The sequence below is a fragment of the Macrotis lagotis genome, chromosome 6 (assembly GCF_037893015.1).
Source record: "Macrotis lagotis isolate mMagLag1 chromosome 6, bilby.v1.9.chrom.fasta, whole genome shotgun sequence".
In the NCBI taxonomy this organism is placed as follows: domain Eukaryota; kingdom Metazoa; phylum Chordata; class Mammalia; order Peramelemorphia; family Peramelidae; genus Macrotis; species Macrotis lagotis.
The window spans coordinates 224157527-224177656 of record NC_133663.1 but is presented as its reverse complement, the minus strand read 5'-3'; the positions used below and the strand labels follow the sequence as shown (position 1 = coordinate 224177656).

At 34.7% G+C, this 20130-nt stretch overlaps 1 protein-coding gene across 1 annotated transcript in view; it reads right to left on the bottom strand.

The window, feature by feature from the left end:
* Positions 1-20130, bottom strand: part of RBBP7 (RB binding protein 7, chromatin remodeling factor) — a 135373-nt gene that overhangs the window by 66110 nt on the left and 49133 nt on the right. The window contains exon 2 of the mRNA XM_074192362.1: positions 12392-12477. Within this exon, the coding sequence (XP_074048463.1) occupies positions 12392-12443 (52 nt within the window). The 5' untranslated portion in view covers positions 12444-12477. The remainder of the gene's footprint in view (positions 1-12391; positions 12478-20130) is intronic.

The window sequence follows — 20130 nt, the reverse complement described above, 5'->3', positions numbered from 1 at the left end:
CCACCAACAGTGTAATAGTGTCCCAGATTTCTCACAACCCTTCCAACAATGATCATTATCCTTTCTGGTCACATTGGCTAGTCTGAGAGGTGTGAGGTGGTACCTCAGAGAAGCTTTAATTTGCCTTTCTCTAATAATTAATGATTTAGAACAATTTTTCATATGGCTATGGATTGCTTTGATCTCTTCATCTGTAAATTGCCTTTGCATATCCTTTGACCATTTGTCAATTGGGGAATGGCTTTTTGTTTTAAAAATATGACTCAGTTCTCTGTATATTTTAGAAATGAGTCCTTTGTCAGAATCATTAGTTGTAAAGATTGTTTCCCAATTTACTATGTTTCTTTTGATCTTGGTTACAGTGGTTTTATCTGTGCAAAAGCTTCTTAATTTAATGTAATTGAAATCATCTAGTTTGTTTTTGGTGATGTTCTCTATCTCTTCTTTAGTCATAAACTGCTTCCCTTTCTATAGATCTGACAGGTAAACTAGTCCTTGATCTTCTAATTTGCTTATAGTATTGTTTTTTATGTCTAAATCCTGTGACCATTTGGATCTTGGTAAAGGGTTTTAGGTATTGATCTAATCTAAATTTCTTCCATACTAACTTCCAATTTTCCCAGCAGTTTTCATAAAAAAGAGAGTTTTTATCCAAGTAGCTGGATTCTTTGTGTTTATCAAACAGCAGATTACAATAATTGCCTCCTGCTTTTGCACCTAGTCTATTCCACTGGTCCACCACTCTATTTCTTAGCCAATACCAAACATTTTTGATGACTGATGCTTTATAATATAATTTTAGATCAGGTATGGCTAAGCCCCCTTCTTTTGCACTTTTTTTCATTAAATTCCTGGAATTTCATGATTTTTTATTTCTCCATATGAATTTACTTACAATTTTTCTAACTCATTAAAGTATTTTTTTGGAATTTTGATTGGTAGGACACTAAATAGGTAGTTTAGTTTTGGTAGAATTGTCATTTTTATTATATTAGCTCTACCTATCCATGAGCAGATGATATTTGCCCAGTTTTTTAAAATCTGATTTAATTTGTGTGAAAAGTGTTTTATAATTGTTTTCAAAAAGTTTCTGAGTCTGTCTTGGCAAATAGACTCCTAGGTATTTTATATTGTCTGAGGTTACTTTGAATGGGATTTCTCTTTCTAGCTCTTACTGCTGTATCTTGGTAGATATATATAGAAAAGTTGAGGATTAATGAGGGATTTTTTTTATAACCTGCAACTTTGCTAAAATCCCTAATTGTTTCCAGTAGTTTTTTTGGATGATTTCTGGGGATTCTCTAGGTAGACCATCATGTCATCTGCAAAGAGTGAGAGTTTTGTCTCTTCCTTCCCAATTCTAATTCCTTCAATTTCTTTTTCTTCCCTAATTGCTGAAGCTAACATTTCTAATACAATATTGAATAGAATAGTAGTGGTGATAATGGGCACCCTTGTTTCACCCTGATTTTATTTGGAATGCCTCTAGCCTATCCCCATTGAATATAATGCTTTTGATGGTTTCAGATAGATACTGCTAATTATTCTAAGGGACTATCCATTTATTGCTGCATTCTCTAGTGTTTTTAGTAGGAATGGATGCTGTATTTTGTCAAAAGCTTTTTCAGCATCTATTGAGATGATCATATAATTTCTGACAGGTTTGTTGTTGATATAATTGAGTATACTAACAGTTTTCCTAATATTGAACCAACCCTGCATTCCTGGAATAAATCCTACTTGATCATAATGTATTATCCCACTGATAACTTGTAATCATTTTGCTAAGATTTTATTTAAAATTTTTGCATCTATATTTATTAAGGAAATAGGTCTATAATTTTCTTTCTCTGTTTTAACTCTTCCTGGTTTAGGTATCAGCACCATATTGGTTTCATAGAAAGAGTTAGGCAGAGTTCCATCTTTCCCTATTTTCCCAAAGAGTTTATATAGAATTGGAACCAATTGTTCCTTAAATGTTTGGTAAAATTCACTTGTGAATCCATCAGGCCCTGGAGATTTTTTCTTAGGGAGTTCAATGATGGCTTGTTGAATTTCTTTTTCTTAGATAGGGTTGTTTAGGTATTTAATCTCCTCTTAAACTGGGCAAGTTATATTTTTGTAAATATTCATCCATTTCACTTAGGTTATCAAATTTATTGGCATAGAGTTGGGCAAAATAATGCCAAATTATTATTTTAATTTCCTCCTCATTGGTGGTGAGTTCACCTTTTTCATTTATGATACTAGCAATTTGGTTTTCTTCTTTTTTTTTAATTGCATTAACCAGAGGTTTATTGATTTTATTGGTTTTTTTCATAAAACCAACTTTTGGTTTTATTTATTAATTCAATAGTTTTTTTGCTTTTGCTTTTATTAATTTCTCCTTTAATTTTTAGAATTTCTAATTCTCTAATTTTTTTAGTTGCTTGTTTAGTTCATTGATTTCCTCTTTCTCTAATTTATTCATGTAAACATTTAAAGGTATAATATATTCCCCTGAGACCCGCTTTGAGTGAATCCCATAGGTTTTGGTATGTTGTTTCATTATTGTCATTATCTAGGATAAAATGGTTAATTCTTTCTATAATTTGTTTTTTGGCCCACTCATTCTTTAAAATGAGGTTATTGTTTCCAATTGGTTCTGGGTCTATATCTCCTTGGCCCAATATTGCATATGACTTTTATTGCATTGTGATCTGAGAAGGATGTATTCACTATTTTTGCTTTTCTGCAGTTGATCATTAGGTTTTTATGTCCTAGTACATGGTCAATTTTTGTATAAGTTCCATGTACTGCAGAGAAAAAGGTATATTTGTTTCTATCCCCATTCAATTTCCTCTATAAGTTTACCATATCTAGTTTTTCTAACAATCTATTTACCTTCTTATCTTCTTTCTTGTTTATTTTATGATTCAATTTATCTAGATCTGAGAGTGGGAGGTTGAGGTCTCCCACTATTAGAGTTTTGCTGTCTATGTCTTCCTGTAGTTCTTTCTGCTTCTCCTCTAAGAATTTGGATGCTATATGATTGGGTGCATATATGCACCCAATCATAGAGCTATATATCTATATCTATATCTATATAGATAGATATTCAGTATTGAAATAGCTTTATTATCTATGGTACCTTTTAAGGAGGATAAGGTTTCCTTCCTTATCTCTTTTAATGCTATCTATTTTTGCAGCTTCTTTGTCTGAGATAAGGATTGCTACCCTTGCTTTTTTCACTTCAGCTGAAGCAAAATATATTTTGCTCCAACCTTTTCCCGTTGCTCTCTATGTATCCCTCTGCTTCAAATGAGTTTCTTTTAAGCAGCATATTGTTGGATTATGGTTTTTAATCCACTCTGCTATTCGCTTACGTTTTAAGGGAGAGTTCATCCCATTCACATTCAAAGTTATGATTAGTAATTCTTTATTGCCCTCCATGCTGTCTTCCCTCTGTTTTTCCCCTCCCCCCAGTATTTATCCATATTCTCCTGTATTTTGTTTCTGAATATCAGCCCCTTCAATATGTTTGCCCTCCTATATCACCCCTCCCCTTTCTTTCCCCTTCCCCTTTTTCCCTTTTCCCTTCCCTTCCTTTTGTTAGTTCCCCTTTTCCCCCTCCCCCTCCCTTTCTCCATCCCCCCCTCCCCTTTTCTCCTTTTAATACTTGAAAGGTTAAATGTTTTTTAAGTTAACTAAGTCTGTGTAAGTTGACTTTAAGCCAAGTCTGATGAGAAGAAGATTCGAGAATTTCCTATCTCCTCCCTTCTTCTGCTCTATCACCATAGGTATTTTGTACCTCTTATTGTAATGAGATTTACCCCTTTCAGTCCCCTCCCTCTTCCTGTCTCCTTCCTGTCCCCCTTTTTAAGGAGGTAGTGTTTTTTAGATCATTCTATCTGAGTCATAGAAGATTCTGGGTATCTGTCACTTCTATCTAAATACATTCTATCTAATAGAGTTAAAATTCTTGAGATTTATTAGAGTCTTTCTCCCCAGTGGGGTTAAAGCCAGTTACATCCCATTGGATAGCAGTCTCATGGATAGATCATGAATGTCCATAACTTCTGGCTAGGTATCTTCTCTCTGTTAGAGTTACACTTCTCAAGATTTATGAGAATCTTTTCCCCATGCTGGGAAATAGCCAGTTTTAACTTACTGGATAGCAGTTATTGTTTCTTTACCCCTCCCCCCCTTTTTTCCCTTTTCATGTGTCTCTTGAACCTCCTGATGATGTTCAAATTTTCAATTTAGCTCTGGTCTTTTCATCAGGAATTTTTGGATTTCTTCCATTTCTTTAAATATCCATCTTTTTTCCCTGGAAGAGAAGGCTCAGCTTTGTGGGATAGTGGATTCTTGGCTGCTTTCCAAGCTCCCTTGCTCTACAAAATATCTCCTTCCAGGCCCTTGGATCCCTTAATGTTGATGCAGCCAGGTTCTACATAATCCTTACTGTGGCTCCTTGATATTTAAATTGTTTCTTTCTTGCTGCTTGCAGGATTTTCTCTTTTATCTGATAGTTCTGGAATTTGGCCATAACATTCCTTGGTGTTTTCATTTTAGGATCTTTTTCTAGAGGGGATCAAAGTATTCTTTCAATAACTACTTTGCCCTCTGGTTCCATGATATCAGGGCAATTTTCCATCACTAGATCCTGTTATACTAAGTTCAGGCTTTTTCCTCTTCAATGTTTTCAGGAAGGCCAATATTTCTCAGGTTGCCCCTCCTTGACCTATTCTTGACGTCAGTGGTTTTGCTGAAGAGGTATTTTACATTTTCTTCTATTTTTTTTTTCCTATTTTTTGATTTTGTTTAACTGGCTCTTGCTGTCTCATGAAGTCATTAGTTCCTGTGGACTCCATTCTATTTTTTAGGGAGGAGTTTTCTTCATTAACCTTTTGCAACTCCTTTTCCAATTGGTCAATTATACTTTTGAAAGAGCTTTCCATTTGACCAATTGAGATTTTGAGAGAATTATTCTCATTTTGTATTTGTCCAATTGAGGATCTGAGAGATTTATTCTCATTTTGTATTTGTCCAATTGCATTTTCTAAGGATTTGTTTTCTTGTTGCTATTGTCTCTCCCAAATTTCCCAGTTGATTTTTGAACTCCTTCCAGGAAGTCTTTCTGTGCTGGAGACCAGATCATAGTCTCCTCAGAGGTTCTAGGTCTCTCTGAGTTAGGGTCTTTTCCTTCCAAGAATTTTTCTGTGGATCCACCTTTCTGCTGACCCTTCTTCATTTTGCTAAGACCTTGAGTTGGGGAGGGGCTGGTTCAAAGGGGTTTGGTGTTGGGATTGCTAGAGGCTTTACTCACTGAGTGCAATTTCTCTGGCTGGCTAGTAGGAAGTGCTGGTTGCTTTCCCTTGTGTTTCTGTGACCTTGATTGAGGCCTTCTCCCTTAGCTTGAAGGGAGGGGTTGAAGCTATTGAGTCCTTTTGCCTTCAATCAATGGTGGGCTTTACCCTGGGGTGAGGTCATTCCTCTCCATATTGTCAGCTGGGCTGGTTCTTCTGCTCACACACCTGTGCCTGAGGCAGAAGTAGCCTGCAATTGTTTGTTCTGGGAAGAGGCCTCAGTCACAATGGAGGGGTGGACTCAGAGTTCCTCAGACCAGAAGAGCCCAGGATGGTTTCCATAGCTCTCCTGTATCAGAACTCTCCCTCAGTCCTGTCAGCAAGCTCCAGAGGGTCAACTCCAACACTAGTGCCTCTGCTCCTTAGTTGACTCAAGTCCCCATGGTCTAGCCCCACTGCTGATCCAGCAGATCCGTCTCTCTGGCCCTCAGACTCCCCAGCTCCAATTCAGCTGCCAATCTGGCTGATCAGGGCTGATCCGCCCTCAGCACCCAGACTCACCTGCCCGAATTCACACAAGGCTGCTGCGGGAAACAAATCCTGAGTTAGATGTTCTTCTGGCTTTTCTTTCTGGGTTTTTTTGGGTCGGATTTCTGTTAAGAGGTTTGTTTCATATGATAGATGGGGAATGATCAGGAGACTTTAGAACTGTGCCTGTCTTCTCTCTGCCATCTTGGCCCTATAGTCTATTTTTTTTAAGAAACTGAGAAAGTAAGTGACTTGCACAGAGTCACACAAACCAGCATGTATTAAAACTAGAACTGGAACTCACATCTTTTTGTTTCTGAAATCAACTTGATATCTTGTGTACCAAGTTGCCCTTCAGACTGAATTTCATAGTTGGATAACTTTATTATGTTTAACTCTCTCACCATTGAATAAAATGTCAAAAGACCATGTCTAATTTAGAAGAGAAGTTGGGGGTCAGGAATTATTTTACAACTAATTTTTCTGAAAACAAAGGAGCTGATATCCAAGTTATATTAGGATCCATGACAAATCTTTAAGATCAAGAGCCATTTCTCTTTAGTTAATGAATAAGGACAAAATTCTGAAGTCAAGATTTGAAAATTATTGACAACAAATTGTTCCAAATTATTAGTAATAAGAGAAATATAAACAAAGCAATTCTTATATTTCATCTCATATGCAGAAAATTGACTAAAATTGGAAAGTCAATGTTTCAGAGATTGAAGAATTTGTAAATTGATATAATTGATACAACCATTATGGAAGACAGTTTGGAATTATGATGAAAGAAAAGTGAAAAAAATGTCTTGATCCAGAGATCAACTTCTAAGCATATACTTCCAAGAAAGTGAAAATCAGAAAGAAATGTCCCATAAATGCCAAAAATTCCTATCAGTACCTTTTGTGGAGTCAAAGAACTAAAAAAACAAACAATTCCTTTTACTCTGTAATGTATAACCAAATTGCTCCACAAATGTTACTTCATCATGAGAAGTGAGAATTATGAAGTATTCAAACAAATAAGAGAAGACTTGTATGAAATGATGAAAAATGAGTAAATAAAATAAGAAAAACAATATAGACAATGAATTGAACAACATAAATAGCAAGAATAGAAGAAAGAAATAAAAATATCGCCCCCATAAAGGAGATGAGCAAATATATCTCTTTTTTTTTTGTAGAAGTGGGGGGTCATTGAGTATGAAATAGTGCAGCTATTGTAAGTTATGATTAAAATGTCAGTTTTGTCAGGCTGCTTTATCTCTCTTACTTTTTTTTATTCTTTGTTATTTGTTTATTCCTTGTTATTTTTTATTCTTTGTTATAAGGGACAACTTGCTTATCAAGGGAGTGAGGAAGGATTTGTTCTTAAATGAATGTGCTGTAAAAGCAAACAATATCAATATATTTTTTTTAAAAAAGTTAACCATAATACTGGGCCACAAAGGAGCAAGATCAGAAATTTACAACTGTAAGGGAGAAATCTTGGAAGCCATCTAGCCCAAACTTTTCATTTCACAGATGAGGAAATTTAATTTAGAATGGCCATATAGATAAATTCAGAAGAAGGAACTGAATTAGCTCCTCAGTGTTCAAATCTACTCATGCAACAGACTCTCAAGTATAGAGTATAGATTGAGGACTATTAGGGCATATAATCATGATCATAATCATAATGATGATAATAATAACAATAATAATAAAAAATAAGTCAGCATTTATATAGCACCAGACTCTTGCCTAACCATTTTATAACTATTATCTCATTTATTTCTTTCAACAGCTTTGAGAGATAGTTACTAATATTATGCACATTTTACAGTTGAGAGTTTTCAGATATAAACAGACATAAAGTGATTTGTCCCGGGTCATACAGCTACTTGTGTGTCAAATATGATCTGAAGTCAAATTTGAACCCAGATATTTCTCATTCCAGGCTTAGCACTCTATCCACTGAGCTACCTGGCTCCCCTGAATTATCTAACTATATAAACCCTGAAACATCTTCCCCATTGCCATGTTTTCTTTAGATATTTATTCAAGTTTGATAGTGATTTTTTTTGTTTTTTGCAAGGCAATGGGGTTAAGTGACTTGCCCAAGGTCACAGAGCTAGGTATTTATTAAGTACCTGAAGTGAGATTTGAACTCAGATCCTCCTGACTCCAGGGTCCATTCTTTAAACACTGTGCCATCTAGCTGCCCCCTTTAATGATTGTTAATGGTGAAACACTTTGAAATAATGAGATTAAGAATAAAAGAAAAAAATTGAAGGAAGAAAAGAAATCTAATTCCCTAATATAATAAGGACTAGTCTTGTGATTTCTTTGGCTGAGGGAACTCCCAGCTGAAGGAACTCTTCTTTTAATAAGTCAGCATCCTCTGTGAAACTTAAATACTGAGAGTTATCTAGACACTGAGTGGTTAAATGAATTTTCTGTGATCATATAGCCTATATGGGAAAGGTAATCTCTAAATTCAGATTTCTCTGATTCCCACATTGCCTTTTGCCCAGGTTAAATGTATTATGAGTATAGTTGAATCTCATGATCCTTTCCTTCTACCCTCCAAGCCCCATACCCTGTCAGTGGATCTATTCAATAAGCAACCAACTGACAATCAGTTCAAAGCAAAAGCATTTACTAATATGACAGTAAGAGTAGTGGTAACAAATACAATAATACTAATTTTTTATTATTTTCATTTTTTCCAGTTATGTGTAAAGAGTTTTCACCATTCATTTTTTGCAAATTTTTGAGTTCTATATTTTCCCTCTCCTTTCATTCCCTCCCCTTTCTCTTGACAGTAATTTGATATAGGTTATACATATAAATGTACAAAGATGTTAAACGTTTTTCCATATTAGTTATATTGTGAAAGAAGATTCACAATAAAAGGGAAAAAGAGCCATGAGAAGTAAAAAAATAAAACAAATTTTAAAAAAGTGAAGATAGTATTCTTTGGTCTACTTTCAGACTCCATAGCTCTTTCTCTGGATGTGAATATTATTTTCAGGGTTTTTTTTTGCAAGGCAAAGGGGGTTAAGTGGCTTGTCCAAGGCCACACAGCTAGGTAATTATTAAGTGTCTGAGACCGGATTTGAACCCAGGTACTCCTGACTCCAAGGCTGGTGTTTTATCCACTATGCCACCTAGCCGCCCCAGTGAATATTATTTTCCACCATGAAACTTTTTTTTAATTTTTAGGGTTTTTTTTTGCAAGGCAATGGGGTTCAGTGGCTTGCCCAAGGCCACACAGCTAGGTAATTATTAAGTGTCTGAGGCTGGATTTGAACAGGTACTCCTGACTCCAGGGCCAGCAATCTATCCATTGTGCCACCTAGTCACCCCATCATCATGAATCTTTTTAGATAATTGTGGTGCTAAGAAGAGCTTAAGTCTATCTAGTTGATCATCTCATAATGTTGCTGTTAAAGTTTACAATGAGTAAGTCTTTCCAAGTTTTTCTCAAATTGGCCAGCTCATGATTTCTTACAGAACAATACACTAAAATATGTAAAAAATTTTATAGTATTTTATTTTCCCAATTATATGTAAAGACAGCTTTAACATTCATTTTTACAAGATTTTGAGTTCCAAATTTTTTCCCCTCTTCCCTCTCCTCTTCCTAAAATGGTAATCAATTTGTTATATATGTGTAATCATGTTAAACATATTTCCATATTAGTCATAATAGTAAAAGAAGAAAAAAACCCAAAGGAAGAAAAAAACCTGAAAAAAGTATATTGAAAATAGTATGCTTTGACCTGTGATCACAGTCTATAGGTCCCTTCTCTGGATATGGATAGCATTTTCTTTCTGGCTGCTTGCAGGATTTTCTCTTTTATCTTATAGTTCTGGAATTTGGTCACAATAGTCCTTTGTGTTTTCATTTTTGGATTCCTTTTGGTAGGGGAACAATGTATTCTTTCAATAACTATTTTTCCCTCTGGTTCCATTATATCAGGGCATTTTCTTTCAATAGATTCTGAAATATGGAGTCAAAGCTTTTTTTTTTTTTTTAATCCACAATGTGTTCAGGAAGCCCAATAATTCTTAAGTTGTTTCTTCTGGATCTATTCTCTAGTCAGTAGTTTTGCTGAAGAGGTATTTTGCATTTTCTTCTATTTTTTTATTTTTTTAATTTGTTTAATAGATTCTTGTTGTCTCATGAAGTCATTAGTTTCCATGGATTCCATTCTTTTTTGAGATTATAATTTTTTTCATTTACTTAGTGTAACTCCTTTTCCAATTGGTCAATTTTATTTTTGAAGGAGTTTTCCATTTTCCCAAATGTATTTTCAAAGGATTTCTTTTCTTGTTTCAAGATATTGATTTTCTATTTCAAGGATAATTTTGTCTTGGGTTTCTTTTCCCAATTGATTTTAAAACTCCTTCATTGAGGAGTCTTTCTGGACTGGAGACCAATTCATATTCTTTTCAGAAGTTCAAGCTCTCTATGAATTAGGGGCTTTGTCTTTGAGGTAGCTTTCAATGGTCCCCATTTCCACCATCCTTTTTTCATTATCCTAGGATCTTGTGTTGTTGTGGAGGGCTGGTTCACAGACCTTTTGAGTTGAAATCTTTAGAGGCTTAGCTCACTGGGCTTGGTAACTCCAAGTGGGCTGGCCAGTAGGGGCTTTCTCTGGAATGTCTGTGACCTTGATTTATGGACCACTCTCTAGCTCTGAGGGGGTGGGGGGAGCAGCAGGGTCTGGATTATCCTGGAACAATGTGTGCTGGGCCCTCAGGCTATAAAGTTAATCTCCTTATTATTCACTTAGTATTGAGAGAGATCTGCTGCTCACACCTGAGCCTGGTGGGGTGGGGACATTGTTACTATGATTGTTCTGGGAAGAGAACCTTTCTCCCATAGATATGGGGGAAGGGGATTCAACTGGAAACATGGGGACTTCACTGAAAATATGGGACTGGTGACCCTGCTTTTCTAGACCAGTGTAGCCAAGTGGATTGATGTTTAGCCATGGAGCTAGAGCTCTTCTTCCAAACTTACTGGAGCTCTTCTGCCCACTCACAGAGCCAAAACTTCCCTGGCTGTTCTCAGGTTAGACCCAGGTCTCACCCCATGCCCTGCTCTGGCTCTCTGCCCTTGGCTTACCTGTTACAGACCTTGTTGGTAGATATTCTCCTCCTTTGCTCTTCTCTAGATTTTGTTGATATGAATTCTGTTAAGAGGTTTGATTCATATTAGTTATGAAGTAAAGCCAGGAGATCTTAGAACAGTGACTGGTTTCTCTCCACCATCTTGACCAGAAGTTTCAAATAGCATTTTCCATCATGAGTCCTTTGGAATTGTCTTGGTTCATTGTATTGTTGAGAAGATCTAAGTCATTCATGGCTGATCATCATACAATGTTGTTAATACTGTGTACAGTGTTTTCCTAGTTCTGGTGCTTGGTTTTTTTGTTTGTTTTTTTGTTTTGTTTTATTTTTTTAGATTTTCCAAGGCAATGGGGTTTGGAAAATTTGGAAAGATTTGTATGAACAGATGCAAAGTAAAACAAGCACCAGGGGGCGGCTAGGTGGCGCAGTGGATAGAGTACTGGCCCTGGAGTCAGGAGTACCTGAGTTCAAATCCGGCCTCAGACACTTAATAATTACCTAGCCATGTGGCCTTGGGCAAGCCAATTAACCCCATTGCTTTGTAAAAACTTAAAAAAAAGTTACCTGAAATTTTCCAGGTTATATGGAATGAAGAGGTTATCCCCTAAGAATTCAAGGATGCCTCCAACATCCATCTCTGTAAAGGTAAAGAGAATAGATTGTCCTGTGACAATCACAGGGGGATTTCTCTTTTAGTCATTGCTGGTAGTATTCTTGCCAAAGTCCTTCTCAATAGGTTGATCCTTCACCTGGAAGATACTCACCTCCCTGAGAGCCCAGTTTGACTTCAGAAAGTATTGAGGAACAATTGATATGGTGCTTATTGCCTGACAACTCCAGGAAAAATGCCAGGAACAGAACAGAGGTCTGTATACATTTGTAGATCTGACCAAGGACTTTGACACCATCAGTCATGAGGGTTTATAGAAAATTATGTCAAAATTTGGTTGCCTGGAGAAATTTTTCAGTATTGTACATCAGTTCTATGATGGCATTCTTACTCAGGTTCTGGATGGTGGTCAATGCTCTTGAGATTTCCCAGTCCGTAGTGGAATGAATCAAAGATTTGTTCTTGCTCCCATATTTTTTAGCATGATGCTTTCAACCATGATATCAAATGCCCTCACTGAGGATGAACATGACCTCAAGGTCAGCTACTGCACTTATGGCAAATTCTTCAACCTGAAAAGGCTACAAGCTAACACCAAAGTAGAGGGAGTGTTGGTGCATGATCTTTTGTTTGCAGATGATTGTGCATTCAATTCAGTCTCCAAAGTTGAGATGCAATGAAGTATGAATCGATTCTCTAGTGCTTATACTAATTTGGTCTAACAATTAACACCAAGAAAACAGGATCCTCTATCAGCCAGCACTACACCATCCATGTGTGGAACAATTTAATCAATTTAGCAAATGGAGAAGTTTTGAGTACCGTAGGCAAGTTCACTTACTTTGGTAGTGTTCTTTCCAGGGAGGTGCACATTGACAACGAGGTTGACACATGCATTACCAGAGCTAGCTCAGAATGTGGGAGGTTCTGAAAGAAAGTGTGGGAGAGAAGTATTAGACTAACTTTCAAATTGAAGGTCTACAGAGCCTTGTGGTAACCTCATTGCTATATGCCTGTGAAACCTGGACAGTCTAACAGCGACATGCCAGGAAACTGAATCTCTTCCATTTAAATTGTCTTAGGAAAGTTCTGAAGATCACCTAGTGGGAGAAGATACCAGACATTGAGGTCCTTTATCGAGCTAAACTGCCTAGCATTCCAACATTACTACTACAGAGAGTGCATGTTGTTAGAATGCTAGAAGTAAACTTGCTAAAAAGACTATTTTATGGAGAATTCATATAGGGAAAACACTCACAAGGGGGTCAGAAGAAATAATATGAGGGGCACCTTGAAGGTCTCTCTTAAGAACTGTGGAATTGATTGTGCAGCATGGGAGACATTGGCACAGGACTGCCCAGCATAACATGCCTTCTTCAGTGAGGGTGCTACACTCTATGAGAAGGGCAGAATTGAAGCAGCTTAAAGGGAACATGACATATGTAAGTTTAGAGTGCCCACCTTAGGTGTTCACATGGACTATTTGTGTCCAGCCTGTGATAGAGTATTTGGAGCTCATATTGGTCTGATCAGTTATAGTAGGACACACAATAAACTAGTGATGTCATTCTGGTCATCTTTGATATAGAAGGACAAGAACAATAGTCATAATATTAAAATTATTTAAAATCTTAATGTAAAAAATACTTCTTTTTGAATGGCAGCTTATATAAATTTAGAGGGAAAACAGTTTATAATTTACAGTACAATAATAGAACAAAGGTCCCTCAGAATCTGAGAGATTTGTTGCTGGACACATACAGCATAATGACTGAGGAAGAGAGTGATACTTCCATCAGTTCCACCCATAGGTTTTTTTCTTTTTTCTCACTTCCTTTCTCCCTTTTATTTGTATGGCATACTAAAGACTGTTTGTGAAAGAGGGAAATGAGAAAAATTACAAATTTCTGAGCTCACAGAAAGAAAAAAATGTCTTTGGGGTTTTTAAAAAAGTTGTTAGGAAAAAGAATTCAGAAGTGGGTACAAGGAAAATCATTAAAGATATTTAAGGTTCATGAAGAGAATATATATAGAGTTAGGAGAAAAAGAGGTGAGAAAGTAGTTTCTAGGGAGGAAAGAATATAGAGGAAAAGAGATTGGTGAATACAAAGACCAAGAACCAATTGAGTTTCTTGTGTGCAAAACTGAAAGGTGAGCTTGGTTAGATTGTAGAGTTGGAGATGGGAGAGGGTATGGGCAGATAAGTACATTTGACCTAATAGCACTTGAATCACCACACATCTATTCTGATAGTAAATACTAGCTTAGTAGATCATTTATAACTTTTTTAATCTATGAGATAGCTCTTAATGATGTTTTATTTTTGCCCATATTAGAATTGATTTTACTCTTAATTTTTCTTCTCCTATAATGTCTTAAATGACTTTGATTTAAAATTTTCCACTTTAGAATAAGAAGTATTATACTTTTCCCTTCTCATCCACCTGTCATATAAGAGGAAATTAAAAGATATATTTAAATTGCCTAGAGATTTACAGATCAAATGTGCAGAAGATGAATAGAAGACATTCTATTTAACTATGTGAAATATATATTAAAATGATATGCCTATTTCAAAATGTAAGAGTAACCAATAAAATAGATTTTATTATAAAGCTATTGAAAATCATGATTATTCCTCTAGGGACTAAATTCTTCATACTTCCTTTTCCACTAAAGAACTTCTCTACTCTGACCCTGATATGTATTTGATTAGACCAAGTTTATGATTCAAAAATCTAACTTGTAACTATTAGACTCTTACCACTTAAAACTCATCAGAATTTAAAGTAGTTTGCAGGACTGCTGATTAAATCTTCTACAATTCAACTCAGCTCTTCACTGTCCAAATAATTCTCAATGCGTATCTACTAGTAAAATAACCAGGTTTGATCATTCGTCATGATGGTCAGGGTCCTCTCCAAGAATTCTAGTTGCCATTCCAATCTAATGGGATCCAGCAATTTTAGGCTTTTCAAACCCACAACGTTGTCTCAATGTTTGAACTTTCTTTCCTAGGATCAAAAAAGATCAGACACAAAAGAGGAACCCAAACCAGATTAGGACTTGTCTGTCTGAGTACGACATATATATATATATATATATTTATATATATATATATTATGTATTTTAATACACCTTTTTTTTTTCTTTTTTGCAAGGCAATGGGGTTAAGTGATTTGTCCAAGGTCACACAGCTAGGTAATTATTAAATGTCTGAGGCCGAATTTGAACTCAGGTCCTCCTGGCTCCAGGATGGGTGCTTACTGCCCTAGGTATGTATTTTAAATGCTGTGTGCTCATGGCCACATGGAAGCTGGGGAAGGAACTAGGACATACGCTGTTTGTTTAAAAGGAAGCTATTCTTTATTCACTGCTTACTTCCTTTCCAATTATGAATTGTCAATATAGTTTTGAGATATTTTCCTGAAGATGATGAGGGGGAATGAAGACTTGTCCTTTTAAACCAATTTAATCTGGCGTACACACACACACACACACACACACACTTGCAAATAGGTACACAGAGAAATATATATATATATATTATTAATATAAAGCTTTTAGGTGGCAAAATGATATACATATATTGTATAGATAGGTATGTGTATGTCTGTCTTTTGCCACTTGAAATCTTTACATATATGTACACATTCATTAAATCTATTCATATATTTTTTCTCTTTGATACCTTTAGCTCTTTTTTGAAGGTTCTTTTTAAAATTTAATTTTAACTTTAATTTTATTTAGCTTAATTTAATTTAATTTATGGAATAAAAGATAAAATTTCATTACATAGTGCAATATAAATATTTCACATGAAATTATAAATTTATTATGTATAACTTGTAATTCCTTTTAAATATAAAATAAAATTGTCATGTAAAATTCTTTTTCCCTTTTTTCCTTCCATCTCCCCACCCTCACCCTAAAGATAGTTACTATTAGAAACAAATAAGTTTATCTTTATAGATGTGAAATTATTTTATGCACATTTCTATATATCAGCACTTTTCTATTGCCATACTTTATTTAAAGAGGTACTTTGTTCCTTTGAAATAAAATAGGAAATACTGGGACTTCAGAAGTATATCTTTAAGGGAGAAATTCTTTCATCCATACAACATTTAATATCTACTTGCTATTTTATGTTATTTTATGTTATTTTATGTTATTTTATTTTATTTTATTTTATTTTATTTTTCAGGTGTTTGAGGTCATGGTCTTTAAGGTATTTTACAACAGTCTTTTGATAGATACTCTCCTTTCAGGGAAACTTAGGCACAGTATACCAAGTTAAACTTCTGACCACAGGAGGGCTCCCAATACATTCATTATTTGACATATTTCCAAAGACAACTTTTGTTTGTTTATGAATCATTGAGGACAAAGTGCTTTAAGCAAATTGTAAAGTTTTTATTTTGAAAGTCCTCAAGTACCTGTTATATAATTACCTTTTCCTATATGCCATCTTACTAAATGATAATAATTTTGATTGCTATTAGTTCTTCATGGTTACAAAACATTTTTAGACATTTTTTATTTGAACTTTTTAATAAATAATCTTATTAGCCCTGATTTATAGGTGAGCATACTGAAGTTGAGAGATATTAGTGATTTACTTAAGGAAACTAGTAAATAATAGTTCAGTGAATTCTTGAATCTAAGTCAGCTAGTTCTGGCATTCTATGAACACTGATTCTAAATTGTAAAGTCTAAAATTCTAGCAGTGTTTTCTGTTACACTATTGCTGTCACTATATTTATTCTTATTTAAACTTCATTTATTTGTGCAAATTTTAAAAAATATTATAAAACTGAAGTAGTCTTTTTTGTCTTTTATATTATCTTCCATTATGTGGCTTATTTATAAATTCATATCCTATAGTGTGAAATATGATCTTCAATTATGGTTTTAGATGGTGTAATTTTTAATATTAATCTCATCTGTCCATTTCTAATTTAATGTAATTTATGATGTAAAATATGTTTCTAAACATATTTTGTGCCAAATTGTTACCTATTATTCTAATAAATGAAGTACTTTTTGTTCTTGGGTTTACCAACATGCTTTACACCAAATGCATTTCCTTTGAAGATTTTTTTATTTATTTTATTCCCCTGTTAACATCTCTATTTTTTTTTCCATGTACCAGGGTCCATAATTACAATTTTATAATTTGAAATCCCATTAGTTTCTACTTTTTTTTTCATTATTCTCTAGGTAGTATTGAGCTTCTATTCTTCCATATGCATTTGTCATTATTATTATTATTACTATTATATAGTCTAATTCTATAAGGAATCACCTTTGAAATTGCCTAGCTATGTGGCCTTGGGCAAGTCACTTAACCCCATTGCCTTGCAAAAACCTAAAAAAAAAAAAGAATTACTCTTCTGGTTCTATTCACTTTGCCAGAAGTTCATATTACCCAGGATTCTCTGATCATCTCTTTCAACATCTTTTACAGAAAATGAACCCTCTGAAATGATAATTGTGTATAACAAGTTATCTGTAAGCTATATGAGTGGAGATATGTAGGAGAGATGTAGTGAAAATAGAAACAAGACTTGGCAACAGACTGGAAATATGGGGCTGGTGCAAGTGAAGAGTTGAGGGTGTCACTGAGTTGTGAGGTGGTACCTTTGACAGCAGTATGGAAGTTGGGAAGAATGAATAACATTAAGTAAAGATAATGAGTTCTACTTTGGATATGTTGAATTTGAGATGACTAATGGACATTCATTTTGAAATAACCAAAAGGTTGTTGGTAATTTGAGACTGAAATTTAGGAAAGATATTGGGGCTAGATAATCAGATCTGGGAATCAGCAGCATAGAAATGATAATTGAACTTATGGGAGCTTATGAGTCACCAAGTTATATGGTATCAAGTTAGATACCTCAGAAATGTATAACAGTTAAGCAAACAGTTAAGAAAACAGTTAAGCAAAATAATCATCATTGTCCATAATATATGCTAGCTAACGTTGCAGTAGTGTGTTGTTTGTTAACAGAAAGGAAGCCTGTGTACTTTAATTTTAATAGATAACTACCAACACTGAAACCATGTTTAGATGTGGAAATTATTACTATGGGAAGCAAAACCCCCCAATTTTATCAATATCCTTTAGAATGGATATCTTTCAACATAATTTTCAGGGCAAAATTTTAATCTCACAAAACTTTTTTCCATGCTAAAAGATTTTCTTGATAATATTTCTACAAAATTTGTTTTTGATTAGTTATATTTTTAATACATTGTGCCCCCATCTGCTCCAAAATATATTCCTAACTGAATCTTCAACAAAATGTAACTCCTGAAAATATTGAGTAAAATATTATATCATTTACTAAACCCAATACAAATGAGAAACCACCAAAAAGTATTTTGGTTGTAATTTATTTTTTTTTTAGATTTTTTTCAAGGCAATGGGGTTAAGTGGCTTGCCCAAGGCCACACGGCTAGGTAATTATTAAGTGTCTGAGGTCAGATTTGAACCCAGGTACTCCTGACTCCAAGGCCAGTGCTCTATTCACTGTGCCACCTAGCCACCCTTTGGTTGTAATTTCTATGCCAACATTAAGGAACCATAGTGGACCTATGGATCAAGGGCACTTTGCCCATTCACTTTCCATAAGATACCTATCTTTTTGGGATCCAGGAATGAGGTTCTTATTAGGTGTAATTTATTCAGGAGATCTTGACTTTCAGTGAGGGGTGAGGATAGCTGTTTTCTCACAATCTTCAGGTTAATTCCTCCAAGTAAAAATTGTTTATGGTCCAGGTCTCTGTTCCCTTGAAGTGGGAAAGGTATTGAATATACACTTATATGTCCCATGACAAGCAATTTCCTATACATAAAAAGCTAAAACACATCAAATACTCATGTTGTGCATGAACAGAACAGAATAAAATAGAATTTTGTCATTTTAATTAACTGCTATTTCATCCTACTGGTAGGCTGGTACTTCAGTCTCATGTAAACATGAAGCCATTTGCAGGACAGCTGGTTGGTTATTTTCTATTTCCTTCAACTTTGCATTATTTTTTCAATGTCCAGGTCTTCTATCCAGTCAAGTGAGGGGGTTGGACTTCTCCTTTTGTTGTTAATTGTTAATTGCATCCTTGAAGGATGCAGATGTTTCCCTTATCACCAGTCAGAGTCTTGCCATTGGACTAAGATTCTCTAGAATTTTCAGACTTGAAAGGTCTCCTATAATCTGGACAAGTCCACCTCATAGTTGGTATATTCTATCACTTACTCAGTAAAGGAAAGCAGAAAAGGTAGCCAGGTTAGTTGAGGCCATATGGCTCATAGAAGTCTCTTCATGAAACTAGTGGTCTCATTCTTTTTTGTTTGTTTTTGCAAGATGATTTACATTGATTGATCTTACAATTTATAAGGACCAAAGTATAGAGAACTTAAATCAATTTATAAGCTATCTAATATTTGCTGTTTTCATGCTATTCATAGGCTAATAGAGTAGAACTGAAATGGACCAATCTAGTTTAACCTTCTGAGTTTTACAGATGAGGAAATAGATTAAGAGAAAGTAAGAGAAAGTAATAGTAAGAGTTGAGATTCGAAACTGTATCATTTGATTCTGGGGCAGCTTAGGTGGTACAGTGGAGATAATGAGTGTTGAGTCTGAAGTCAGGAAGATTAATCATAAGTTAAAATATGATCTCAGATGCTAGCTTTGTGATCTTGGGCAAGCCTTTAATCCTGTTTACCTCAGTTTCCTCATATGTGAAATGATCCGGGGAAGGAAATGACAAACACTCCTATATCTTTGCCAAGAAAACTCCAAGTGGGGGTCAGAAAGAGTCTGACACATCAAAATCCCTATACAATAATAATATTAGATTCCATTGCCAGCATTCTTTGAACAGAATTACATTGTCTCCAAGTTCCCAAGCACCATAAAAACATAAAGGCTGTGATAATTGCCCTGTAATTAAAGGGCAATTATAGAATTTCATAGATAGCTGGTTACTGAAGTTGATAGAGTGCTAGATCTAGAGCCACTTAGCCCCTTTCAGCATTAATTTCTTCATCTTGAAAATAAAGATAATAATGGCACCTATTTTCCAAGATTGTTGGGAAGACCAAATGAGAAAATATTTGTAAAGCATTTTGCAAACTTTGAAGTGTTATATAAATGTTAGCTATTATTATTATTATTATTATTATTATTATTATCAGACAAGCCAGTGAAAAGTTGACAGATTCTAGTATGACTCAGAAACCTACAAACTACAAGATAAAATCAAATAATTTTTCCAAATAGTATGGTATTATTAGTTATGGTGCTATAAAAAGAGAACATGGAGACCAGTTTCAGTTCAGGTTTGAATGGAGAAGATTCTTTCCCTAAAGCTGCTATAATATAAAATGCCTGCTCATTGTTGATTTCCTCTAGAAAGTTAACAAATCCATTTTAATAGGAGATGATATTTCCTGTTAAAGATTTATTAATAAGGAAATGAAGAACTACAATGTTAGTTAATTAATTACTCTCAGAATATAATTTATAATTAATATAATTAATAATAATAATTAATCTCAGAATATAA